Source organism: Perognathus longimembris, chromosome 15 (assembly GCF_023159225.1).
Source record: "Perognathus longimembris pacificus isolate PPM17 chromosome 15, ASM2315922v1, whole genome shotgun sequence".
NCBI classification, from domain to species: Eukaryota; Metazoa; Chordata; class Mammalia; order Rodentia; family Heteromyidae; genus Perognathus; species Perognathus longimembris.
Genome location: NC_063175.1, coordinates 29938609 through 29962702, shown reverse-complemented (window position 1 = coordinate 29962702; position 24094 = coordinate 29938609). Strand labels below are relative to the sequence as shown.

General features: G+C 38.2%; 1 protein-coding gene across 5 annotated transcripts in view; it reads right to left on the bottom strand.

The window, feature by feature from the left end:
- The window catches only part of Mapre2 (microtubule associated protein RP/EB family member 2), a 148091-nt gene that overhangs the window by 51178 nt on the left and 72819 nt on the right, over positions 1 to 24094 (bottom strand). For all 5 annotated transcript variants that reach the window (XM_048363661.1, XM_048363660.1, XM_048363658.1 and 2 more), the window contains one exon: positions 18947 to 19074. In XM_048363661.1, coding sequence (XP_048219618.1) covers positions 18947 to 19067 — 121 coding nt within the window. In that variant the 5' untranslated portion in view covers positions 19068 to 19074. The remainder of the gene's footprint in view (positions 1 to 18946; positions 19075 to 24094) is intronic.

Here is a 24094-nt window from a genome sequence, read left to right as displayed (position 1 = left end):
CTAATAGTACATTTATAGAGCATATAAGAAATAGAAGAAACAAAACACGCACATTTGTGTAAAATCTGTTAAAGACTACACATTTATTTTTATAATTCTAAACACCAGGTACCTTTATGAGGAATTTATCATTAATGTCTTATTCAACAGACTTTGATTGTTTTAAAGTGTTTGTTTTGGGGCTGGGAATATGGCCTAGTGGTAAAGTGTTCGCCTCATTTACATGAAGCCCTGGGTTCAATTCCTCAGCATCACATATATAGAAAAAGCCAGAAGGGGCGCTGTGGCTCAAGTGGTAGAGTGCTAGCCTTGAGCAAAAAGAAACCAGGGACAGTGCTCAGGCCCTGAGTTCAAGCCCCAGAACTGTCAAAAAAACCCCCAAACAAACAAAAAAGTGTTTGTTTTGTTCTGCACTGTTTTTAGATAACAGTACTAAAAGAAATTACAGAGGAAAGCACAGAAGAACACATGAGGCATTTGGATGGATGTTAGTGGAACCAGTTATACTCTGCAGAATACTCTAGAAAAATCTAGGGGTGAATATACAGCTACTGATTGGCCTCAATATTGTGATTTTTTTTTTTTTGGCAATATTGGGGTTTGCACTCAGAGCTTTATGCTTGCTAGGCAGGCTATGCCTCCAACTCTTTCTCACACTGGTTCTTTTAAAATTTATTTTTGTTACATATGTGAGTACATTTCTTGTCATACTTGTTACCCCCTTCTTCATTTTTTGCCCCTCCCGCCTCATTTTTTCCCCCACCTTCTCTCTTCCCAAACACCTGCCCTCCCCCCACCGAGTTGTACAGTTAAGTTTACCACATACTGTCTTCACATTGGTTATTTTTTAGATAGAGTTGCCTTTCCTGACCAGAAACATGCTTGGACCACTATCCACCTATTTGAGGCTTCCTGTCATAGCTAGGATAACAAGTGTGCATGCAGTTTCAGACTTTTCTACCTGGGCTGGCCTTTAACTACAATCCTCTGATCTCAGCCTCCACTGTAGCTAGAGTGAAAGGCCCATATTACCTCACTAAGTTACTGGTGGAAAATGGGTCTTTCAAGTTTTTCTGGCCTGGATTGCTTTGAACCATAATCCTGATAGAGCCTTCCAAGTATCTAGGATTATAAGTATGAGCCACCATTGGCACTTGCCTCATGCTATGATTTTATGTGCCAGTGTGTATATGTGTGTGTGTATACGCATACAGGTGCATACCTATATTTGTGCATGCATATATGTATGTATGTATATACTCATAAGACTTCCATGTTACATACAAAATAAGCATTTTATCTCTAATTTTACTGTTCTCATATATTTTGTATCTTTTATTACATGCACATACCACACATAAAATATGCAGCTCTATTACTGTCAAATAAAATCCCGAAGCAGTTTTCCAGAAATGCAACACAATCTGTGGAGAAGACATCCAGTGATATTGGGTTCTGCCACAAACAGCTACTCACATCACTCATCTGATTTTCTCACAGGCCAAAGACCTATTGTACAGCAATGCCTGCATCACTGAAGGATTTAGTGACAACTTTCCACCTTCTATGGTCTTGTTTGGTATCTATGAAGGTTTAGATGAAAGAATGACAATCTTAATTTACTGGATTCCTTCATTATATGAACTCTAGCAGGTAGATATTTGTAATAAAGCATATTCTCTCAAGCTGGTATCAATGGAAGATAGAGAACTGAAGTGTTGGCTTTTGGATCTAAGCCTTCATCAACTTAAATAGGCTATGCCATGTCATCACACTCCTCTAAGCCAACAGTGTTATCTGTGAAATGTCAGGGTTGGATGGAACTCTAAGCTCTAAAATTAGACCATTCTCTAATTCTCAGGCTGTCATCAACTTCTCTTTTAAGGGCTACTCGAGGTTTCTATTAATTATGAGACAGTTCTGTTTCATTCTCATATGACTAAGATGTTCCCCAGTTTCTAGCCACCACTAATATGAGGAGTCACTAGCAAGCGCTTGCTGCTGGAGGCTTACTCCCCTCATCCCAATAGCTATCAAGATTTTGGTACTGCTTACCTATCTCCACACTCCTCTCTTGAGCACCTGACATTTACATATAGAGTACTACACTATTCTGCATCGTTAAGAGCTGAATATTAATAATTAAAATATCTTTCACCATTACCAAAACCCAAATCTCATAACGAAGGAAGGGACTCCTTCTGGAAAACTGGGGCTTACTAAAGAGAGGCTGCAAGCACAGGGTTACATGTGTCCAGCCCATCAGCAGAAATCTCTCCACCTACACTTTGAAAGATTAACATCTGAAAGCAATTTAAAACCCCAAAGTTTAACTGTATTGTTCTAATCCAACAAAAATATGATAAAAATAAATTGTAGCTCTGTATTGTTTTCATGGACATCTTTCACATTCCTGGCATGAAAAGCAGCTTGATAGCTTCCATTACCACAGTGTTATTTCATGCTGCTAATGTGGATACGGTTTACCTCACCTGTCCCAAGTCTCAAAGGCAAAAATAAAAATCAGGAGGTTCAGGAATTTGGTTTCAACAGAGATTGTTCCTCTGGGCTCCCATGATCCTCAGCTGAACTTCTCATGGCTTGGAGTCAGTCTCCATGACAGGTAGCTTTCCAAATGATCCCACCACAGAGGACAAGGAACAATAACCAGAAGGATTTCAACACCCACAGATGTGAAGTAGGCTTGTGTGAATCACAGTCTGCTGAAAATCACCCCATCCTTTCCTTTAACATGAAGTAAGCTGGCGAGAGACATTCTCATCTCTCTTTTTTCATAGGAAAAGTAATGAGCTAACAATCATTATTCAGGCAGATGGATTTTTTAAGAGTAGGAGCAGATAAATTTAAAGACCTTGTGAAATCCCATCTTTCATCTGATAAATGCCCCTAGTGTTTTACTAACTCATATGTTTGTTTTGTTTCCGGTCCTGGGGCGTGGACTCAGGGCCTGAGCACCGTCCCTGGCTTCTTTTTGCTCAAGGCTAGCACTCTACCACTTGAGCCACAGTGCCACTTCTGGCTTTTATCTATATATGTGGTGCTGGCGAATCGAACCCAGAGCTTCATGTATACGAGGTGAGCACTTTACCACTAGGCTATATTCCTAGCCTCTTATACTAACTCATATGATTCTTTAAAGAATTCTTTAAAAAAGATTCTTTAAAGAATCTTTTAAGAGGGCTGGGAATATGGCCTACTGGCAAGAGTGCTTGCCTCGTATACATGAAGCCCTGGGTTTGATTCCCCAGCACCACATATAGAAAACGGCCAGAAGTGGCGCTGTGGCTCAAGTGGTAGAGTGCTAAGCCTTGAGCAAAAAGAAGCCAGGGACAGTGCTCAGGCCCTGAGTCCAAGGCCCAGGACTGGCCAAAAAAAAAAAAAAAAAAAGAATCTTTTAAGAGCAGATTGCATAAAGGTGCCAGCATTCTCAGTTCACAGTGAAGAACCAAGAGTACTTTTAAAATGTAATGTTACCTTTAGATGTGAACTGTATTGAACGATTTGTGGAAAAACTTGCTATACTGAAAACAGATCACATGTTGCATTCAATGTTGCATTCAGGGTACTAGGTGCATAGCAAAATGCTTCTTCACAGAACATATGGTAGAATGAAAAATTGTTTCTCCTACCTTTCAATTTTAATTTGGTAAATACCTAAGTAAATGTTAATGTGGAAAAATCTAAATACTAAAAATACTAAAATTTAGATATCAATATTTTAATTAAAATTTTTATTAAATTTTAGAGATCACAACATAGAAATATACAATATACTTTAAGAGAGATGACACTTTAAGAGTGCAACTTGCAAAAATGATTTTCATAGAAATTCACCCTTATAGCTTTGCATTATTTTTATCCTGTAATGGACAAAAACTAGAGCACCATCAAGAGCCCTCAAGTGTAAGTTTTCCACTTACAGTTTTATTTAATCAAATCACAATTACCCTATAACTTGGTTTAAGGGTTTAAATTTGAATTCTAATGTTTAAGAAAGACAGTACAAAACAACCTTGCCTAATAATATGGAGAACAATTCAGAGACCTGAAGGAATAAAGAAATGGCAGGTGAAGATATCATCTTGTTGGTTTGAAAGCTGAGCAGAATTTTCATGTCCTAAACAATAAACCATTGTTATGCGCTCCATTTCCTAGCTGGTTTCCAATACCAGTGATTTCCTGCTGGGTAATGTGCTCATCACAGTTTACCAACGCGAGCCATGTCATGGGGAATCTTCTGTGATTCCATTTGACTTGGGGAGGGGAGAGGAGTGAGGGGGGAAGAAGCGGAAAGGACACTTGGAGCAGGAATGGTGCTTGGTACAAAATGTCACTGGCATCCAGGGAGCCTCATACTGACTCGCAGTGAGATGTCTCAGAAGCTAGAGTCTGAAAATAGAACTAAAGTTAGAATTTGACATTCCAGACAGTGAAGGAAAGGGGACATAAAAAGCCTGTATTACAAATGAGCAAGTTAGAAAGGTACATATGAAACCTAATTTGAAAACTTTCAGGTTTTTTCTTAGGGCCATGAAAAAGAAAGTTCCAGAAAACTGTACCATCAAGGAAGTTTCTCTACATATTATTACACATTTGTTTGGATTATTTTTATACTTTAATGGACAAAAAGGGTTAAGACTAAATCATACAGGAAGAATTGAATTATGAAAAACTTGAGTTGGGGCAAGAAAAGACACAAATTTCCTGTACTTTACTGCTATCATTACTATTACTATTATCAGTTGTAGTACTGGGGTTTCAACTACAAGCCTCATGCTTGAGTCCTAGACATGAGAGTTTTTATCTCACTTTTATGGTTCACTTCCACAAAATAAACTTCCCATCTGTAGGTGATAGAGGGATTCACTGCTCATTGATCAATGAAAAACCAACAAGTTCTCTCCCAGGAATATAATTTTACTCTGAAAGAACCAAGTAAGTTTATTTAGAGAAAACAGAACCCCCCCCCCCCAGCAAAACAAAAAGCAGTTACAGGCACTAAGTTATATGGCAGAGACAGAGAAAGAAGTTAGTTCCACCAAGTTCTCCAATAAAACCCAAGAAAGTAATCTATATTATCAAACAGATAAAATCAAGCCAAACTTGCATGGTAGTTTTCAGTCCTTAAGGAGCTTGGCTTTTAATGTTGAAGGCTTGAAGCTAGGACCCTAAGAATTTGAAAGCTCTGTAAATTGAAGAGAGAGAAAGAGCTTATGTGGGGAGTGATTTAGAAGAATAGGGAGAAGGTGGCTTGTGAGATGGCATCCAAAGCAAGCAAATGGAGCCAAGCTGGGAATTAGGACAGTGAAAGGTGCATTTGGCAGTGCAGGCCACAGGTAAGAGAGTTGTGAGGTAGATGCTGAAAAGGAGATTTCCAGCTAGATTGTTCAAGGGTTTGAGTGCCATGAAAAGAAGCTTAATTTTACAGGCAGTAGGGACCCAATGCTAACTTCTAGGAATCCTAAGTGTTTTTAGAGAAGAATGCCTAAATAATGTGCATTAAATTAAGGGTAAGAAACCCAAAGCTGATGCATTTTCCCAGGGAACTTCTAAATCGTTGCCTCTATCATCCTACTAATATAATAGTTACATGTACCAACCTACAATGAACTCAGGTATAGTGTTTGATGGAGCGGCTCCTAGTACACTTAAGGTATTGTGGTGTGACTAGGCCAACACAAACCCACAGTCAACTTCCATATATCCCTTTCACAGGTAGATCTTTCTGTAGCAGAGTTCACTGTCTCTAGGGCTGACAACTCCGTAACTCTGCCCATTTCACCTTCTCCCCAAAGCTTGCAGGCGAGGGCACCTTACTTTTACCATTTTTCCCAATACAGTCTGCCCTGCCAGCTGGATAACACTTTGCCATTTTCTGCAGCCAGACACCTCTTTCTCCCATAGTTCCCGGAAAAGGGACCAGAGAAGGTCAGCAGCTGGGCATGGCACTAAAGGAGGTCCCCAGCAATTACAGAGAACTTAGGAATAGTTATCACAAAACACTTATGCACAGCATGATATATAACAGAGTATTGTTCTATAATGAGTTAGTTTCTTTATATTTCCCAGGTCAATCCCAGAATACTTTGTACAATTCTAATATCAGAAGAAACTCAAAACAGTATGAGGACTGTACAGTATTTACTTCAGCAATTCAATCAGAAGACCATAGTAGACATGAAAGAAGAATGGATTAATTTTTTAAAACAACAAAGAAGCAGGAAAGGTCTTTCTAAATAGTGGGTTCTATCAGAATATTGTATAATTTTAAACTTGACATTCATGTTTTCATTCAAATATGGTTCCTTCTGTAGTTTTCTAAAATTGTCAGCAGGAAACTGCTGATATTACTCTCACATTTTTAGGTTTCCTATTGTCACATAATTTGGTCATAAAAGCTTAAGTGCTAATACTTGAGCAAGAACACACCCTTGGAAGGGAGGGGACAATTGGGGAGGTAAATTGCTCTGTGTCACAACTATATAATGGTTCCAGGGTGGGGAAATAAACCAATCCGTTGAGGGATGGTTATTTTAGGAGGTATTAACTAATTCAATTGTTCTATCCCCAGGCATACAATTCCAACATGCATGTACATTTGATTTCTGACACTTTTCCCTCATATAATGTCAACATGTTTGATAATCTATAAATTTAAAAAACACAGTTTAGAAATAACTAGGTTAGAAAAAAAAAGTTCTCTTCTGAAGAACTGTGCAATTGGGGGCTGCCTGGCTTAATTGTGCAGAAACTGACGTGAATATTTCAGGTATTCCTATGCACATTAGTCTATTAGTTTATAGACTGATGATTAACTACACCAGGCACCTGCTTTTGAGTGAAGATCTTGTTCTATCTTTGCTTTATATATGGGAAGGCAAAGTTAATGGGAAATTGAATGCTCTGCATAGAAACATGGCAATGAGAATGTTGGTAGTGAAGAAATAGGTTTCAGTTGGGTATGATCTGTGTTGTTGTTTACCTTCCTTTGCTGGATCCTCAGATTCCAGTCAATCAGATGACATTTGTTAAAGGTAGTCAGTAGATAACTGCGGACTGTGGGAATGACTAAAGGAACGCACATCTTTCTTTTTTCCAGCTGAATCCCAACTACACTAAAAACATACTTTGGACAGCAGCATTTCAATTCAACCTCATAATACATATTGGCCATCTGCTAAATCTGCAAGGCTCCTTGACCAGATACCCAAACAAAGCAAAGACATGAAGTTCTCCTGGACCGAAATAATCTCCTTCTAACCTCCATTGCAGATGTCTTATACATGTACTTAACATGCTCATTGTGCTCCTCTGTCTTGATCAACGCTTTTCCATATAAGATGTCTTTGTGTTACCTCAACACTTACTCATTTTTCAAATCATCTTTTAAACATAACACTGTCTATGAAGTGTTTCCATTCACACAGAAGAACCGTTTCACTACATTGGCGATAGGAACCTAACAGCAGAACAATATGCAATTTAATTTGCAATGTTTTTCTGCTTGTTTGGTGAGTACTTTGGGAGGCAATGGAACCTTTGGAAAGTGGATCCTTATGCACAGTCTTTAGATCACTGGGATATAATTCTAATGGAGCATGTAGGACCCAGAGTGTTTCCGCTTCCTCTCCTTTGATACCTAGCCATGAGTTAAATGGTTTGGCTCCACCACATACATCATGGTATGTGGTCTCACTAGAGCACCTCACTTCCCCAAATGGGTTCAATGGACCATAGCCTGTAATTACCAAAACTGTGGGTCAGAATAAACCTTTCCTCTCTGTAAGTTGATTATTTCAGGCATTTTTATTATAATGATAAAAAGAAGACTAGCAAAACAAGGACAATGGCCAATTCATCATTCTAGCAATATCTGCTAACCCCTGGCATCTCTATAATGAATATATGGAAAAAAGGCTTTGTGGGTACAGTCTGGCTGAAGTTGGGAAACAGGTAGAGTAATGAGAGGAGAGAAATAATGGGAAGTGGGTGAGTCTCTTGAAGTTTGCATCAGCACATTCCAATTACATAAGATGAAGAAAACATCAACTTCTCATGTTAGACAAGGAAAGAGAAAAGTACTCCTAGAGCCTCATAACATTCTACTGAATACAGGCTTCCTGAGCTGAAATAACTATTTGGGAAACACTACCTTAATGAATAAATCATTTATTATTACTACCTATTATTGTGTGTGTATGTGTGTGTGTGTGTGTGTGTGTGTGTGTGTGTGTGTGTAATAACAAAATTATTCTAGATGATATTCTTACTCTGGACCTCATGCTTGCTAGGCTGATACAATAACAACTGAGCCATGCTTCCAGCTCTGGTTTTTGCTGTTGGCTTTTTTCCCCCCTTTTTTAGGACAGGGTTTTGCTTCTCATCTGGTAAACACCGTTCTATTCCTTTATATTTCTTTCACAGACTAGGATAGTAGCACTATTGAGATGTAATTTTGTCATTAGGAATATTCCATTAGATATACCCTTGTCATTTATTCCACTAAATATAAAGGGTAGGCTTATGGGCTTCTTTTCCCTCTGTTTCTGAAGGAAGAGATGCTTAAGGATTACTGAAAAATGAATTTGGAAAAGTCAGAAACACACCAATATGAACACACAAAGTGAGATCTCTACCACATACATTCATCAATGCAGCAAGGCTGTGCTCCCAAGAGATTAGCTGTGAACACATGGCTTCTCTGAGCTCTTACCCTCATTTATAAAATAAACAAAAAAACCTATTCTTCTTCCCTACAGGGTTGTAGAACCAAAATAAATAAATGAAGATCATACTGAAAGTGTGAAGAGTGATAGAAAAGCTGACGTATCATGACATCATTATGTCTCTAAAGTATAAAAGTATGTGCCCAGTGAAAATAATCAGCTATTCATGGGCTGGGGATATAGCCTAGTGGCAAGAGTGCCTGCCTCGGATACACGAGGCCCTAGGTTCGATTCCCCAGCACCACATATACGGGAAACGGCCAGAAGCGGCGCTGTGGCTCAAGTGGCGGAGTGCTAGCCTTGAGCGGGAAGAAGCCAGGGACAGTGCTCAGGCCCTGAGTCCAAGGCCCAGGACTGGCCAAAAAAAAAAAAAAAAAAAAAAAAAGAAAATAATCAGCTATTCAAAATGAATGTGATTGAACTGGGATGTTTCTGATATGAAATAGAAAATTTCCCAAATGCATACTTTTGATTCAAAGGACAAAAACAGAATATAAACAAAATAAGGTCTTGGGCTTTGCACCAGCAAAGAAAGGGTCTGAACAATTCCTAAGATCTTCCAGTTTATCTCCTGACACCATATGAAGGTATCTCCAGTTCTAAAATCTTTCCTCAAATAGACATGAGGTATAGAAATCATCACAAATTCATTACAAAGGGAAGTGATTATTACTCCCCAAATTTACACTCTTCTTGTGAATGTCTTTAGATGTTTTAAACTGAAAGAAATGGAGAAAGAAATAGAAATATGAATTCAGATAATGTTTTATAAGGAACATGTGTTCAAGTAAAGTAGTGGGCATCTTGAGGAAAAGCAAAATAACTTTCAATGTGTTGGAACACAATTTTTTTTTGTTAAGATACTGGCTTTTATAGGTAAATGATTTCAAAACAAGCATATGATGACATGCTTTAAAAGTAAGCAGATCAGGCTGGGAATATGGTTTAGCAGGAGAGTACTTGCCTAGCTTGCATGAAGCTCTGGGTTTGATTCCTCAGCACCACATACACAGAAAAGGCCAGAAGTGGCACTCTGGCTTAGGAGGTAGAGTGCTAGACTTGAGCAAAAAGAAGGCAGGGACAGTGGTCAGGCCCTGAGTCCAAGCCCCAGGATTGGCAAAAAAAAAAAAAAAAAAAAAAGTAAGTACATCATCATAAAAGACAAAAATCAGAAGAGAAAGTGCTCTAAACACTTCTGTTATTAGATTGATGTGTTACAAATGATTCTTAAAAGTTAACCAAGTGTGTTTCTCTAGCAAGACCTTGCTATTTTGCCTTACTAAGCTCCCTGGGCCTGGAGTCAGAGGTCCTGGCTTTAAACCTAATTGAGTCAATGCTGAAGCATCCTTCCATTAATAACCTTATTACAGCATCTGCAGCATCTGTGCCTACCCTCTTGTTTTCATGACACATTCCACAGTATCACGATTCTCACCTCTAAACTCACAACCACACTCATTTGTGGTTTAGGGACAGGTAAAACTCAAAAGGACCTTAGTGTAGTAGATAATAGTAGGCTCATAAAAACATCTGTGATCTCTGAGATTTCTCCCAGATAAGGTAAAATAGTAGGAGATGAAAATTCCTAAGACTATTTTTTGTGATCTTATTAAGGATTCATTATGTTTCTAAAAAAGTTCCTGTTAACTTTATCAAGTTCACTGTGATTACATCTTTCTTCATATATATTACCAGTTTTCAATAAAATAACAATATTCTAGGTGGTCTATTTTCTCTATCAATTTTCTTTCTGTAGCCTTAAAAACATTTCCCTCTCCTCTACAGTACCTATAGAAGCTGAGAAAAATAGAGTATAGAGATGGATCTACAGGTCTGTTCATAAGTGCTAACACAGTCATGTGACACTTAACCATGTAGAGACTCAAACAGTTATCACTGAAGTCTGGCTTTATCAAATTTAAAAATATCCACTGCATTCTTCCCAATGAAGTCAGCAATTCTATGGTTTCCTAAGAATAACCCACATGTACACAGATTTGCTTTGAATAAGAGAAAAACCAATTTTCACACACTCCTCTGATGAGGTCATCAGGAAATCCCTTTCTCTTAGAGCAGATAACATGCTTTATGCATCTAAGCGCTGTACCTAATACAGCATGTGCTTAGTCATTTTGACTAGCATGCTTGTGTCTATACACAAAGGCTGCCTTAGCCTGAGAAATCTGTGAGTAGAAGAAACTCAGTGCTCACACGTTCTTCTACATACTAATCATAACCTCATTTCATGTCAGAGGGAGGATAGCAGGTCTCAGGTGTTTTCTGAGTGGCCATTCTGTCATCTATGTGCACTCCATCCCATCTGAAGAATATAGGTCCTTTTACACTGAATTCTTGGTACCGCCTCTCTTCACTTCCTCTACAGTGTACACTAAGCTCTTAAATTATCATTCACCACAAGGTGATCTCGTCTTGTTTAGAACAGCACTCGGTTGTATGGAGCTTTGACAAATAATAAATGATAAATGGCTACATCCTAGTTATTCCCTGGTCCCTAGGGTCTAACCCAAAGGGCTTGAAACATGTGTGCTCAATGAAGTCATGCTGATGATCAGAACACAAATACATCATGAGAATGTTGTATCTTATTTGCCTGAATGAAAGTAGAACTATGAAATCTGTTGGAGTATTTTTTAAGAAGGGGTGGTGGGATGGGAGAGAGGTTGATGGGGATACACTGTTCCCATGTGTGGAAATGTCATAACAAGTCCCTCACTGGTCAACTAATGTATGCTAAAAAAAAAGATACCCCATCCATATGTATAAGAAACAACATATATGGCAGTATGGTAAATGAAGGTGAGAATATATATACTTTATATATATGTATATAGACTATACTGCTATGGTATTTAGCATCACAAAAAGCAGATAAAAATCCTTAATTTAAAAATCTCCAATTATTTTCTCTTCACAGCAAAGTGTCAAGATAATGTATATATAAAAATTCAGGAAAAGAAAACCTTACAATACTCTTCTAAAAAAATACCTTTATTTTTCTGGGAATATGGCCTAGTGGTAGAATGCTTGCCTCATATACATGAAGCCATGGGTTCCATTACTCAGCACCACATATATAGAAAAAAACAGAAGTGGCACTGTGGCTCAACTGGTAGAGTGCTAGCCTTGAGCAAAAAGAAGCCAGGGGCAGTGCTCAGGCCCTGAGTTCAAGCCCCAGGACTGGCAAAAAATAAATAAGCAAACTCTCTTTCAGTCATTTCAACAGTGGAAACACAAATATGTGTGCACTGTAGCAATTCAACCTCTGGCTGGACCCCTCCTGTCACTATCAAACTCATTTTTTGCCCTTTCTCCAAATAGCTGGCATACTGAGTCCAAGTAAACATATTTGGGGGGGGGGGCAGTCCTGGAGCTTGAAATCAGGGCCTGGGCACTGTCCCTGTGTGTCTTTTGCTCCAGGCTAGCACTCTCCCATTTGGGCAATAGTACCACTTTGGCCTTTTCCGTTTATGTGATTCTGAGGAATGAAACCCAGGGCTTCATGCATGCTAGACAAGCACTCTACCACTAAGCCCAGTAAACTGATTTTATAATTAGTTTAAATCAAATAAAATTAGGGAGGAAAATTGTCAGGGGAAAAAAACAACCTTATATAATCCCTCTGAGCATGAAGACTATTCTCTTGAGAGTACAATGACCTCTCCAACAATAGTAACACAGTCTGAGATAGCTTCACTTTCCTACAGAAAGCAAGTCTATGATTTTATACAGTTAAGTGAACTCCGGATTATAGACACTGACGAAATATCCTTACTTGGTTTCAATGCCAGAGAGCCAGTAAAAGCAGTCCTACTAAATTTAGCCTGTGAGCTGATTTCATCACTAACCTGTCCTTCTGACAGCAGTCTCTGTGGAGAGAAGAGAAAAGGAACAGGAGACATGGCACTAGGCTGGGATCAACCTATTTAACAGGCACAGATCTCCAGCCAAAAATGGTCACAAAGAACATTGCTGGGCTCGAGTGACTGTCACCAGGGTAAAATAAAACTCAGAGGGACCTGGGATGCAGAATGCCTGATAGCCACACCTATATGAACTACAGGGTGTACTCTAAACCCTAACCCCTTCTGACACAGTGCTACCAAGTACCCAGATTTATAAACATAACTACAAACCACCAGCCAAATTCAGAAGCTTTCCTGGAAGAAGAAAATGCCAGAAACTTGATCCAAGACAAAGCTTGAACCAACTTAGAGAAGCACAAACTGAAACTGAATCAAATTCTGATCATTTTCTTACCTTTTTTCCCAAGTCAGTCAAGAAAAAACTACCTACAGTTTTCAACAAAAATGGTCTCATTCAAATGTCATTTTATTAAAATATTCAAAATGCTCAGGAAAATGTCCAGGCTCTGGAAACTTGCATAGTGACAGTATGGGGAAGTGACAATTCTGGTGATACCTCCCTGCCACTCCCCACCCCCCACAACTCACTTGTACTGATTTCAGCAGTTGCTGTAAATCAGCTTCCTCCTTGTCCTAGGTGGGGGTGTGAAGGAGGGAGGGAAGATGTGCAGATAGAAAAAGGCTGGCAGTCCTAGTGGTTGGTTGGGGTATAGATCCAGCCTAGGGGAGAGAATCCAGGCACAGGAAGATGGGTGTTGTAAGTAAGCTACAAAGGAAGCTGGCATATTAGGGTAGGGGTGAAGGGTGAAGAGCAAGGAAGAGGAAGAGATGCGTTTCTCTCCCTCCTGTCATTCTTCTTTTTCTATCATCTCCAGTAAGGAATCTCAAGTTGCTAAATTTGTTGGTGGGGATTTTTAATACCATACTGCCCTTTCTCCTCTTCATAACTCATAAAACATCTAGTTAGGTGGTCTGAGCTGGTACTCAAGAAGAAAACATTATAATACTCCCATGTTTTCTCCGAAAAAAGTGAATGAAAATAGAACAAATTTCTAAGACCATCAAATTTGAAATTACATGTGGTTCACACACTCCATTCCATAGTCAAAAATTCATGATTTGTTTTAAAAGTTGATTTAGATCAGAATATTGTCATATTATTATAAGCAGTATATAATTTATACATACACACACATCCACTTATAGCCATTTCCATCTATATAACCTACTTTTCACTTGAAACTTAAAAGTTGCTTTTCACAAAACAAGTATGTATATAATTACATGACCCAGATTTAATGATCAAAGAAAACATTCTTAAGGTTACATCCTTGGGGTAAAATAACAGGAGATAAGAGTGAGTCATTTTCATTGTTTTGCAACTCAAACAGCCTACTTCCACGTGCCCTACCTTCTTTCTACAGCTTCCTTTCCTTTGAAGAGCTTTTAAAAAATGTATACATGGAGACAAATAAGATGTTATGTAAAGGGAGAAAAATTATGAAGAAAATGCAAAGCAGTATTTGAGTTCTTTTTGAGTTGAAGTAAACCTAGTGTTTGTTTTAATATGTGGCTGCAAAGAGATCTCTAAGCTGGATTTTTTAAGTTATTATTTATATATATATATTATTATCAAACTGAATTACAGAGAGGTTACAGTTTCATACATTAGGCATTGGATACATTTCTTGTACTGTTTGCTACCTCGTCCCTCATTGCCCCCTCCCCCTTTCCCTTCCCCACTGGATTTTTTTTTTTTATAAAAGGAAATAATGCAAGAGGGGAAGAACGTTCAAAATGAGTTCCTCAGGATTAGAGCATAAGTCTTTGGGGAACAAGATAAGAAATGATATTGAAGCAGAGAAAAGAATTAGTTTAAATATGAGAAGGTATTTTGTATATGATTTTTTCTCAGCTTACTGTTTAAGAACAATGCAGCACAATAAAAAATAAAATTACAATATGTGTTGGAGAAAAAAACTCAAGAATTTGATCTAAGGGGGATGCATGGGGTTGGTAGAAATGGAGGAGAATGATAGAAAGGATGACAATGATGAAGATACATTATACTCATAAATTAATACCTTGAACTGAAACTTCTTTGCACAACTGCTTGAGATAATAAAAATGTAAAAAATTGGCAATGCAAAAATATGAGGAAATAAGTCTGTTAGGTCAACAATATTTATATTTGTTCTTGTCCTATAAGTACTGTCCTAGCTGCTCTGATGTTTTCTAAAACAATGAAGGGTTTAAATAAATATGTTCATCAATAAATAAATAGACAGCCTTTTCCTGCCAAATATCATTGCTAAAGACAAAAATCACAGGTTAAATTATGAATAAGGAAACCATGCCAAAAAAGTTTGGGATAATTTAACTTCCCTTTTAGTGGTTTGGGATTTCTCAAAAATGTGCTGCAAGCTCTGGGCTGCAGATAAAAGTACTTGGGTTGCTTTAAAAAAAATGCAGTCTAGGCCTTGCACCCAGAGGTACTGTTTTTGAAGGTCAAGGGTGTCAAGTATCAGCTTTTTCAGAGTTTATACATATATCTAGACCACAGTTTATGCATTTTAGAAAACTACTGGCTGAAGTAAAAGATTTGTCTCTCCACTGCAGAGAAAAATGTACTTGTTTTCTAATAAGAAACATGTTTTGGAGCAGAAGAGAACTTATAAATCTATTTCCTCTTCCTGAACCACCAAGTTGTCCTAATGGAAATTATATTTGTTGAACAGTGATCAAAATGGTGTCTACAGGTTTTCATCAAGTCCCATTTGATAGCTGCAGTTTCTCAAACTAATGGTTGACTACAGACCAATGTTTTAAGATAATTAAAGAATCCTTCACTACTATGGATTAACATTTTGTTGAAGTTCCTTCTGGAAAATGTTAAAGATCTGTAAAGATTATGTATATTGTTCATCAACATTCATTATTGTATCTAAAAAATCTTTATTTGCTTTTATTTCATTGCTACCAAAATTCTTTTATCAGTCCTTAAGACACTCTGTCTGCATGACTTCAACATTAGAGACTTAGGACTAGAAATGTTCTCCATGACTCTTTTCCTTATTCCTTTCCTTCTCTTTTTTTCTTGATAACTGGTACTATTCCTTTACCTGTACATTAACACACCTAATTTGTGGTTATCTCTGTTTCCTCAGCTGAAATTGCTTTTCATTCATCTGAAAATGAGCACTGTTGAGGGAGCACTGCCCATCAGGCACTGTGGGGAAATGGACCAATTCACAAACAATTGCACCTAAGGAGTGGTATGTGCAACTGAAGGGATTGCTAATAACAGAGAAAGGCTGTTATTTTGTCACTAAATGAAGAAAAATAAAATAAAATGAAATGACAATATTGCATAGCAAGAACAACTGTGCAATAATATCTGAGTGAATAGACATTAGAAGTTGAACAAGATACAAAGAAGATATGTTTTAAGTTGAATAAGGTACAATAAAGTGTTTTATAAAGCCAATAGGCCAAAAATATCTCATCATAATCTAAGCCGTGTGTGTGTGTGTGTGTGTGTGTGTGCTTGAGATTGAATCCTTGGAACTTACTATGTAGCCTCGTCTAGGTAAGAATTCATGATCTCCTGGTCTTTGCCTCCTAAGTGCTGTGATGATAGGAATGTACCACCATGCCTGAGTTAAACTGCTTATTTTTAAAAGATAAAGAACTAGCTGGTTATCCCCTGTTACTGGTCTCAGTCACAGGACTGGGACTTCATCTTATCACAGAGGTCTAGGCACACAGAAGACGGTAAGGCAATGATTAGGATCATACCAACCTCATGGATAACAGGAGAAAAAAACTGATCAGGAAGAAAGACTAGCATTGAACATTAAGTGCTCTAATGCATTCTGATAAATTCCAGACCTGGTAATAAAAAAATAAGTGGTGGTACTGGATTCGGACATTGACTACTGGGGGCGTCCCAAATTTGGGTTGCACTGAATAAGATAAATCTTTTTCAAATATGACTCAATGGGAATGATCAAAATGCCCAACAGAAATGGGTGTTCTATTATCGAATACCACTTCACGTTAGAGTCAGAGGCAGAGAGAAAATTTCTTACCTGTTAGTTTATAAGAAGAAAAATACCTTTGTGTTTCCAAGAAAGGCCTATTTATTTCTGAGATAAATGCTTAAATCAAAGAATGAATTACTTTACAGCATGCCTTTACTTTATTATTGAAATTGAATTTCTATTTTTAATTTCATATGTAGATGCAAGGCTACCTCAGGCGATCAACAGAAAGTAAAATATATGCCTTTCTTAAGAACTCTCTGTGTCTTTGGGGCAGCAGGAGTTAGAAATTACAACACAGTAGGACAGCTGCTGCCCTTGGGGGATGGAAATGTTTCAGGAACACCTCAGAACGTGGGAGCCTGGAGGCTGCCTCACAGAGTGTGTGGGAGGTGAGCCAGACTTGAAATTGTAAACAGGATTTTGTCACAAACATAAACATGGGCTGGGAATATGGCCTAGTGGCAAGAGAGCCTGCCTCGTATACATGAAGCCCTGGGTTCAATTCCCCAGTACCACATATATGAAAAACGGCCAGAAGTGGCGCTGTGGCTCAAGTGGCAGAGTGCTAGCCTTGAGCAAAAAGTCAGGGACAGTGCTCAGGCCCTGAGTCCAAGGCCCAGGACTGGCAAAAAAAAACCCAAAAACAAACAAACAAACAAACAAAAACATGGGGAAAGACCTTCTTAGCAAAGGAGGCACGGACAAAACTACCCACATGCCAAATGGAAGATTTTAGGAAACTAAGGGCGTTTTGTGGAACTGAGGCATAAATGACAGCAAAGTGGAGATAAAACTGAGACAATGGGGAAGTGGCAGCCGGAAGGCAAAGGACTTCAGCAGCTATGTGGACAATGAATTGAACCTGTGAGAAGGGCAATGTGGAATCTTATAACTTTTCAAGAAAGGTTGTTTCAAGATCTACTGTGGTGTTTCTGTGTGTGTGTGTGTGTGTGTGTGTGTGTGTGTGTGTATGTGTGTGTACACGCACGGGCATGTGCTGCTACTGGGGTTTGAACTAAGGGCCTGGGCACTGTCCCTTAGTTTTTTCCACCCAAGGCTGGTGCTCTATCACTTGAACCATAGCTCCACTTCTTGCTTTTAGATGGTTAATTGGAGATAAGAATCTCATGGATTTCTCTGCCTGGGCCTGCTTCAAACTGTGATCCTTATATCTCAGTCTCCTGAGGATTACAGGCATGAGCTAGGATTAGAGATGTGAGCAACTGGCATGTAGTTTAAGATCTACTGTGCTTAAAAATACAATAACAAGTGTAGACGTGATGTACAGAGGAGGTACAGTTACATAAGTCAGGTAACGAGCACATTTTTTAAAATCATGATACCCCTTCCCTTGTTCTCTTGCAGTTTTTCCCTCCCATCCCCACCCACAAGTTGTAGAGTTCATTTTCCACATAGTGTCCAATGAAAACCACTGCTGCATTTGTTCACCCTTTGTGCCTTCTTTTCTGTACCCCCTAACACCCCCAAGGACCAACAAACTAACAAGATGGAAGGAAAAGACAACAAAAACAGCAACAACAAAAACAATCTCTTGTTTCCCTTTCTTGGAGTGCATTTTGTAAAATATTACTTTATATGATCATATACACATCACTATTGAGCTTGCCAGATGCCCCTCAGTGGATGAATGGATCAAGAAAATGTGGTATATATACACAATGGAATTCTATTCTATCATCACAAAGAATGATATTGTACCATTTGTAAGGAAATGGAAAGACTTGGAAAAAAATTATATTAAGCAAAGTAAGCCTGACCCAAAGAAACATAGGTTGCATGGTTTCCCTCATTTGTGGTAACTAGAATGTGCCTATATATCTACAAGAAAACACACTGGATGGTTAAAAAAAAATATACTGGACCATGATAAATTGTACAGGTTTCTAGACAGTTGCACAGTGAGACCAAAGGAGGATATTCATAGGCTCAGATCACAAAGGATCTACTGTGTTTTAATCAGTAAGCGTGGTGGTAAATGGCATGATGGAGGAGAAGCCGGGACTGCATGACAGAGAGGCATTAGAGAGAGCAAACAAGAGGGGCTCATATGCCTGCCAGGATGGCCCTTCTCTCAGATAATCACAGATACTTTTCTCCCATATGTTCTTCAGTTAGACCTCAAATTCCCCCTTTCAATTATCTATCAATTATGGATACATATTTTTTTCTTATCCTAAACATGTGATCACATATATTTTTATAAAAATCACATCCCACATGCTAATCAACATTTCAAATGATCTCTTACCTGAACAAAGCTGTTCCACTTTTGTGTAGTTTAGAGATACTATGTCATTGACCCATGCAATGATGTCATGTCTGCTCATAGTTTCTTGGGTTATCGAGGTAGAATACACATTGACCGCCATTCCCCAACTAGGAGAAAACAAACAATAATACGTTTATTTATTCATAAGAAAAAAATAACTTAGAAACATAAAAAAAATCTATTGAAGGTGAGGACTTGTGGCAGAGCTCTAGGATGTTTAAGTCCTTTCCTAGTTAAGCCCTTTCACTCTCTTTCTCTCCTCTGGGCTGACTACGGGTTTGCCACATTAGCACATTTCGTGTACTTCTTAGGCAGGACCCTTTACGTCTCCCACAGCCAGGCTCAAAACTCCAGGTTCTGAAATGGAAATAACTGAACACACAACTTGTAGTCTCACTTGACTGTAATTTTATGTGTTGGTAATAAGAGATTACAGAGTAAAAAATACCTAACTAAATACTTTGCATCTGTGAATGAAGATAATGGAGTGAAACTCATTGACAGCTCTTGAATACTAGGGGTAGGGGGGATGGGGAAAGTGAGAGTAAAGGACTAGGGTAAATCTGGTTACGATGCTGTATGTGTGAAATATCATGATGAAACCCTGTTGGAGCAATCAGCACACATGAAAAAAAAAGAATGATAGGAATGTAAAACAAGTCTTGTGGAAGGGACTTCCCTCATGGGAAGGAAGGGTGAGAGAGTAAAGGAGAGTGATAAAAGTCAATGTACCTTATGTGCACGCGTGAAAGTGGAACAGTGAAGCTTGTTGAGAGTGGCTTAGGAAGGGAGGAGCAGGGAGAAGCAGGGCCACAGAGGGCCTGATGGGGTACACTGTATGCATCTAGAAACTGGTCAAAATGAAACCTCCTTGTACCCTTGATTGATGCTAATACAAATGTAGAAAACAACAAAAAAAGAGGCTACTCGGTGTACAATAGTATGCACCAGAATATCACTACTTGCAAGTGGTAAGGATTCTTTTTTCAAACATTTAAGCTTGGGTGAAATTATTTTTGCAATTTTATTAATTTCATATCATACATATATTTACATATCTCTAGACAAACTGCCCCTTAAATAAATAGTACAAGTCAGTTTCCTTCCTTCCTTCCTTCCTTCCTTCCTTCCTTCCTTCCTTCCCTTTCCTCCTTCCCTCCCTCCCTCCTTCCCTCCTTCCATCCATCTCTTCTCTGTTTCTATTTCCATCTCCTTCTCCTTTTCTGTCACCTTTCTGTGCCACTCTGGCTGGCCTCAACTGCAAAATCCTGCTGCTTCTACCTCCTAGGCACTGGGCTTACAAGCATGCACCACCACATCCAATATGTATGTATGTATAAACTTTTATTTTTACTTTGGAAATGTTCAAATACATGCAAAAGGAAAGAAAATATGACAAAATTAGTTATATCTACTTCTTGGTTTCAAAAACAATCAATACTTGACCAAACCTATTTCTTCTATTTATACTTCTATCTTTATACTTCTATCCAATCTCCTCAGCCAATCTTATGCTGGTCCCTCAGGCCAGAGTGTTTTGGAGCAAAGACTAAGTATTACATCATTTCACTTATAAATATTTCAGTGTGTGTCTCTAAAAGACAGGGAAAACAAAAAATACTAAACCATGAATATCACCATGTCATCTAAAACAACTGCTGAATATGATCAAATAAGCATCATGATGCCTTACAATTTTGTTTGAGGTTTGACTATGGACGCAACAGATGTGCAAATAATGCCATTATTTGATAGGCTCTTTTGATTTTTCTATTGTTTACAGGATTTTTCTTCATTGCGAATCTTTCCTTGTAATTTTTATTGTTAATTTTTATTTCCTTGTAATATTTATTGTTGTTGCTCTTTGATTTGGGACATAGCATCCCATGGCTGTGGTTTAACATTTCATTCTATCCATCCTTTTCCTATAAACAGTAATTGATCTAGGGGTTTGATTTGACCCAAGTCTCAGTTGGGAGGACAGCAAAAAGACCAATGTACTTCATGCAGTGTCTGAATTCCCATCAGGACGGATGGAAAGTCTGACTCTTTTCATCATATTGTAAGCCACTGATGACATTTGCATGGATCCAGTAACTCATGAGAAATTTCAGTGATACTCTTATTATTCACTCTTGATTTATCAGTTGAAATAATTCTACAAAGAGAAACTCCCTTCTGAGCTACTTTGAGGCTCAGCTCTTATACAAAAAGCAGAGAAGATATCTGATTCTTCGTTTACCAGTTCTTAAGTCCATGAGGTAGTTCCTTATATTCTCCAAGTTTGGCCAAGGAGGTTTACAGTTTTGGTTTCAGAAGCATAAACTCATGGATTTAAGCATATTTGGTATGGGCATATATGAATTCTTGACATATACAAGGTCCTAGTAGTCTTTGATAACTTCCTTCCCATTTGGTGTAACAAGAGTTTCAGGCTCAACTTGTATCTTTCCTTCTTTTGATCTAAAAACCAGTCATTTCTCTGGTGGCTCTGACTCCTTTCACTGGCCTATACTACTTAGAGATGTAAGTGTGACCAGATAACATAGCAAAATCTGCAGATTGTAGGTTTTATGCAAAAATCATTTATGAGGCAGTGTCTGGCATTCTTATTTAGTCTCATTAAGGCAATAAAAGTCTTTCCACTTCCAAGTGGCAAGTGACTATTTTACTTGTAAATAATTATCTATCCACTGGCAGAAGTACCCTTATGCTTCTCCTGAAGAAAGATCTGAAAAACCAATGGCAATGGAATTCCAGATGGCATAGCCATGCCAACTACTTTCCTATACCATTACTAAAGATCCTTTTATTTTTTGGTTAATGGCTTCCCTTGTTTTCTTTATCATTTAATTAACAAAACTATTTGTCTTTAATCTAATCAATCTTTGATAACTTGTATAAATTATATAAAACTTTACTAAGGATAATTTAAAACATTCAAAATTGAAATTTTAAATTAAGTTTTAAATTAAAAAAATTCTGGACCGCTTGTCATTTTCATATACCAGGATAACTTCTGGCAGCTGATGTACTTTTCTAATGGTGGCTTCTTCATGCAGTAATGAAAGGCTTTTGCATTTCCAGGCAATGCACTAACAGAGGGTAAAGTGTCAAGGGCCGAATGATTCTAGATGGCACCAAGCCAGAGATGAAAATTTTTGTTCCAGATGATTGAAAAGTAAAAGTAAACACAAAGCAAGGAAGACATATATAGGTCTGTATTTTAGAAAGATAACCCATATCCAAGTAAACAAAAATGTTTTGTGGTATCTAAAGACATAGACAATGAACAGCAAGAAGAGTTATTAAAGAGTTTTTTAAAATTCCATGAGAATAAAGAAGTAGATTGCCTCCATCTGCCACGGAATCACACTTTTCTCTAAGTCTTCATCAATAACATTCACCTAAGGACAATCACTTTTTCATCCTCTAAATACACATGCAACTACACAAGCATGTAAAAGCAATATTGAGCCTTCAATTCGTTCATTAGGAAGACCTGGTAAACAATGGAAATAGAACTGAATTTGTGTTTTAGGTAAACTCCAGTTATTTTGTTATGGACTCGCCCTGTGTGTGCGTGTACCCGAGTTTGTGCACACATACATGTGTGTGCTGTACTAGGGTTTGAATTCAAGGCCTTGAACTCTTGCTTGATTTTTTTTCCCCTCAAGGCTGGTGCTCTACCACTTGAGCCACAGCTCCACTTCCAGATGTTTGCTGGTTAACTGGAAGTAAAAGTCCCACAGACTTTATGTCCTAGGCTGGCTTCCAATCTTGATCCAGCCTCCTGAGTAGCTAGAATTATAGGCAACAGCCTTGCTCTCCCACCAACAGAGATGGCAGCCTGGGAACACTGCAAGGAGAGAGCAACCCTGTATTTAGGGCCTTTTGGGAAAAGTAGGTTAATGGGTAGATACACTGAAGGTAGAATTACAATAATCTAATATGTGCATTTTTTCATTTACTAATTTCCAAAGGTCAGTACATAAATGGCTATGAAAAGAAAGGCCACAATGAATGCTATAGAACAATGATTCAGTGCACTGTGTAGGGTTTAGTCTTCTGTTTTCATCTTCAGTGTACCTTTTATATGGAAACAAATTTATGCTTAGGAGACCTACCTTGTGGTCTCGGGGACAAAAGCATTCCTCTTCATATCAACCTTAAAAAGAAGAGGGTTCAAAACACTGCCCCCCTACCATTGTAGTTTTTGGCCAGACCTCAACTGGGTCATTATGTGTTGAAGCTGGGAAGCAGCCCCAAAGTAATTATATGAGAGACAGTTTCTTAGCTTTATAGTCCCTGTGCTACATATTCTAATATTTTATTTAAAGATCATTATGCAATGAAGGTACATTCTTTTTACTTCTACCTTAAAATAAAAAAAATCACAATATACTTAAATCTGCTTTAGTGAATGTTGGAATGTCTCTGTAAGAAAGTTGCCAATGTTTCTAAGTTTGTCTGTGTTCAACCAAGAAACAACAACAAAAAAAGTACACAGGCAAACAGCAATCCCTTCACATCTCCAACAAGCAGAGTCATGATTCTGGCCTGTCTGTGGACAGTGACTACTAACACGTGTGACTTCAGGAAAAGGTCAGCCTTGGGACTGATGTGCTGCTGAGTGTGCTTAGTTCCATCTGTACTTCACACTGGTATTAGGGCTGGGTGGACAAGCACTGAGAGTTTATGTCTTGAAGCAATTCGTGAGCCATACAAATTAGACATCACATTTCTGCTGACTAAAACAAATGGAATTGTAGGTGAGTCAATGAAAATTTAGCCTACTGAGTAAAGACTGCATAGAGGCTTGGCAAGCCCCAATCTGTGGAAACCAAAGCATGAATTTGACTACCTTACCATTCTTGGGCCCCAAACCCAATGACAAAATAGTTCATCATTTTGTCCAGAAAAAATTTGGCAAGGTTTGTAAAGTGTTCCAAGCAAATATGTGCTGTGTCACAGCTAGTATTATGTGTGTTCACTGGAATTATTTCTTATGTAATTCATTTAGTCTCTCCACCCCACCACAGACGAATAGACTATCACAACCAAACTTCAGGGGAGGAGCAACCTTTTCCCATTTCCTCCCTGTAAACATTCATAGAGGATAACCCT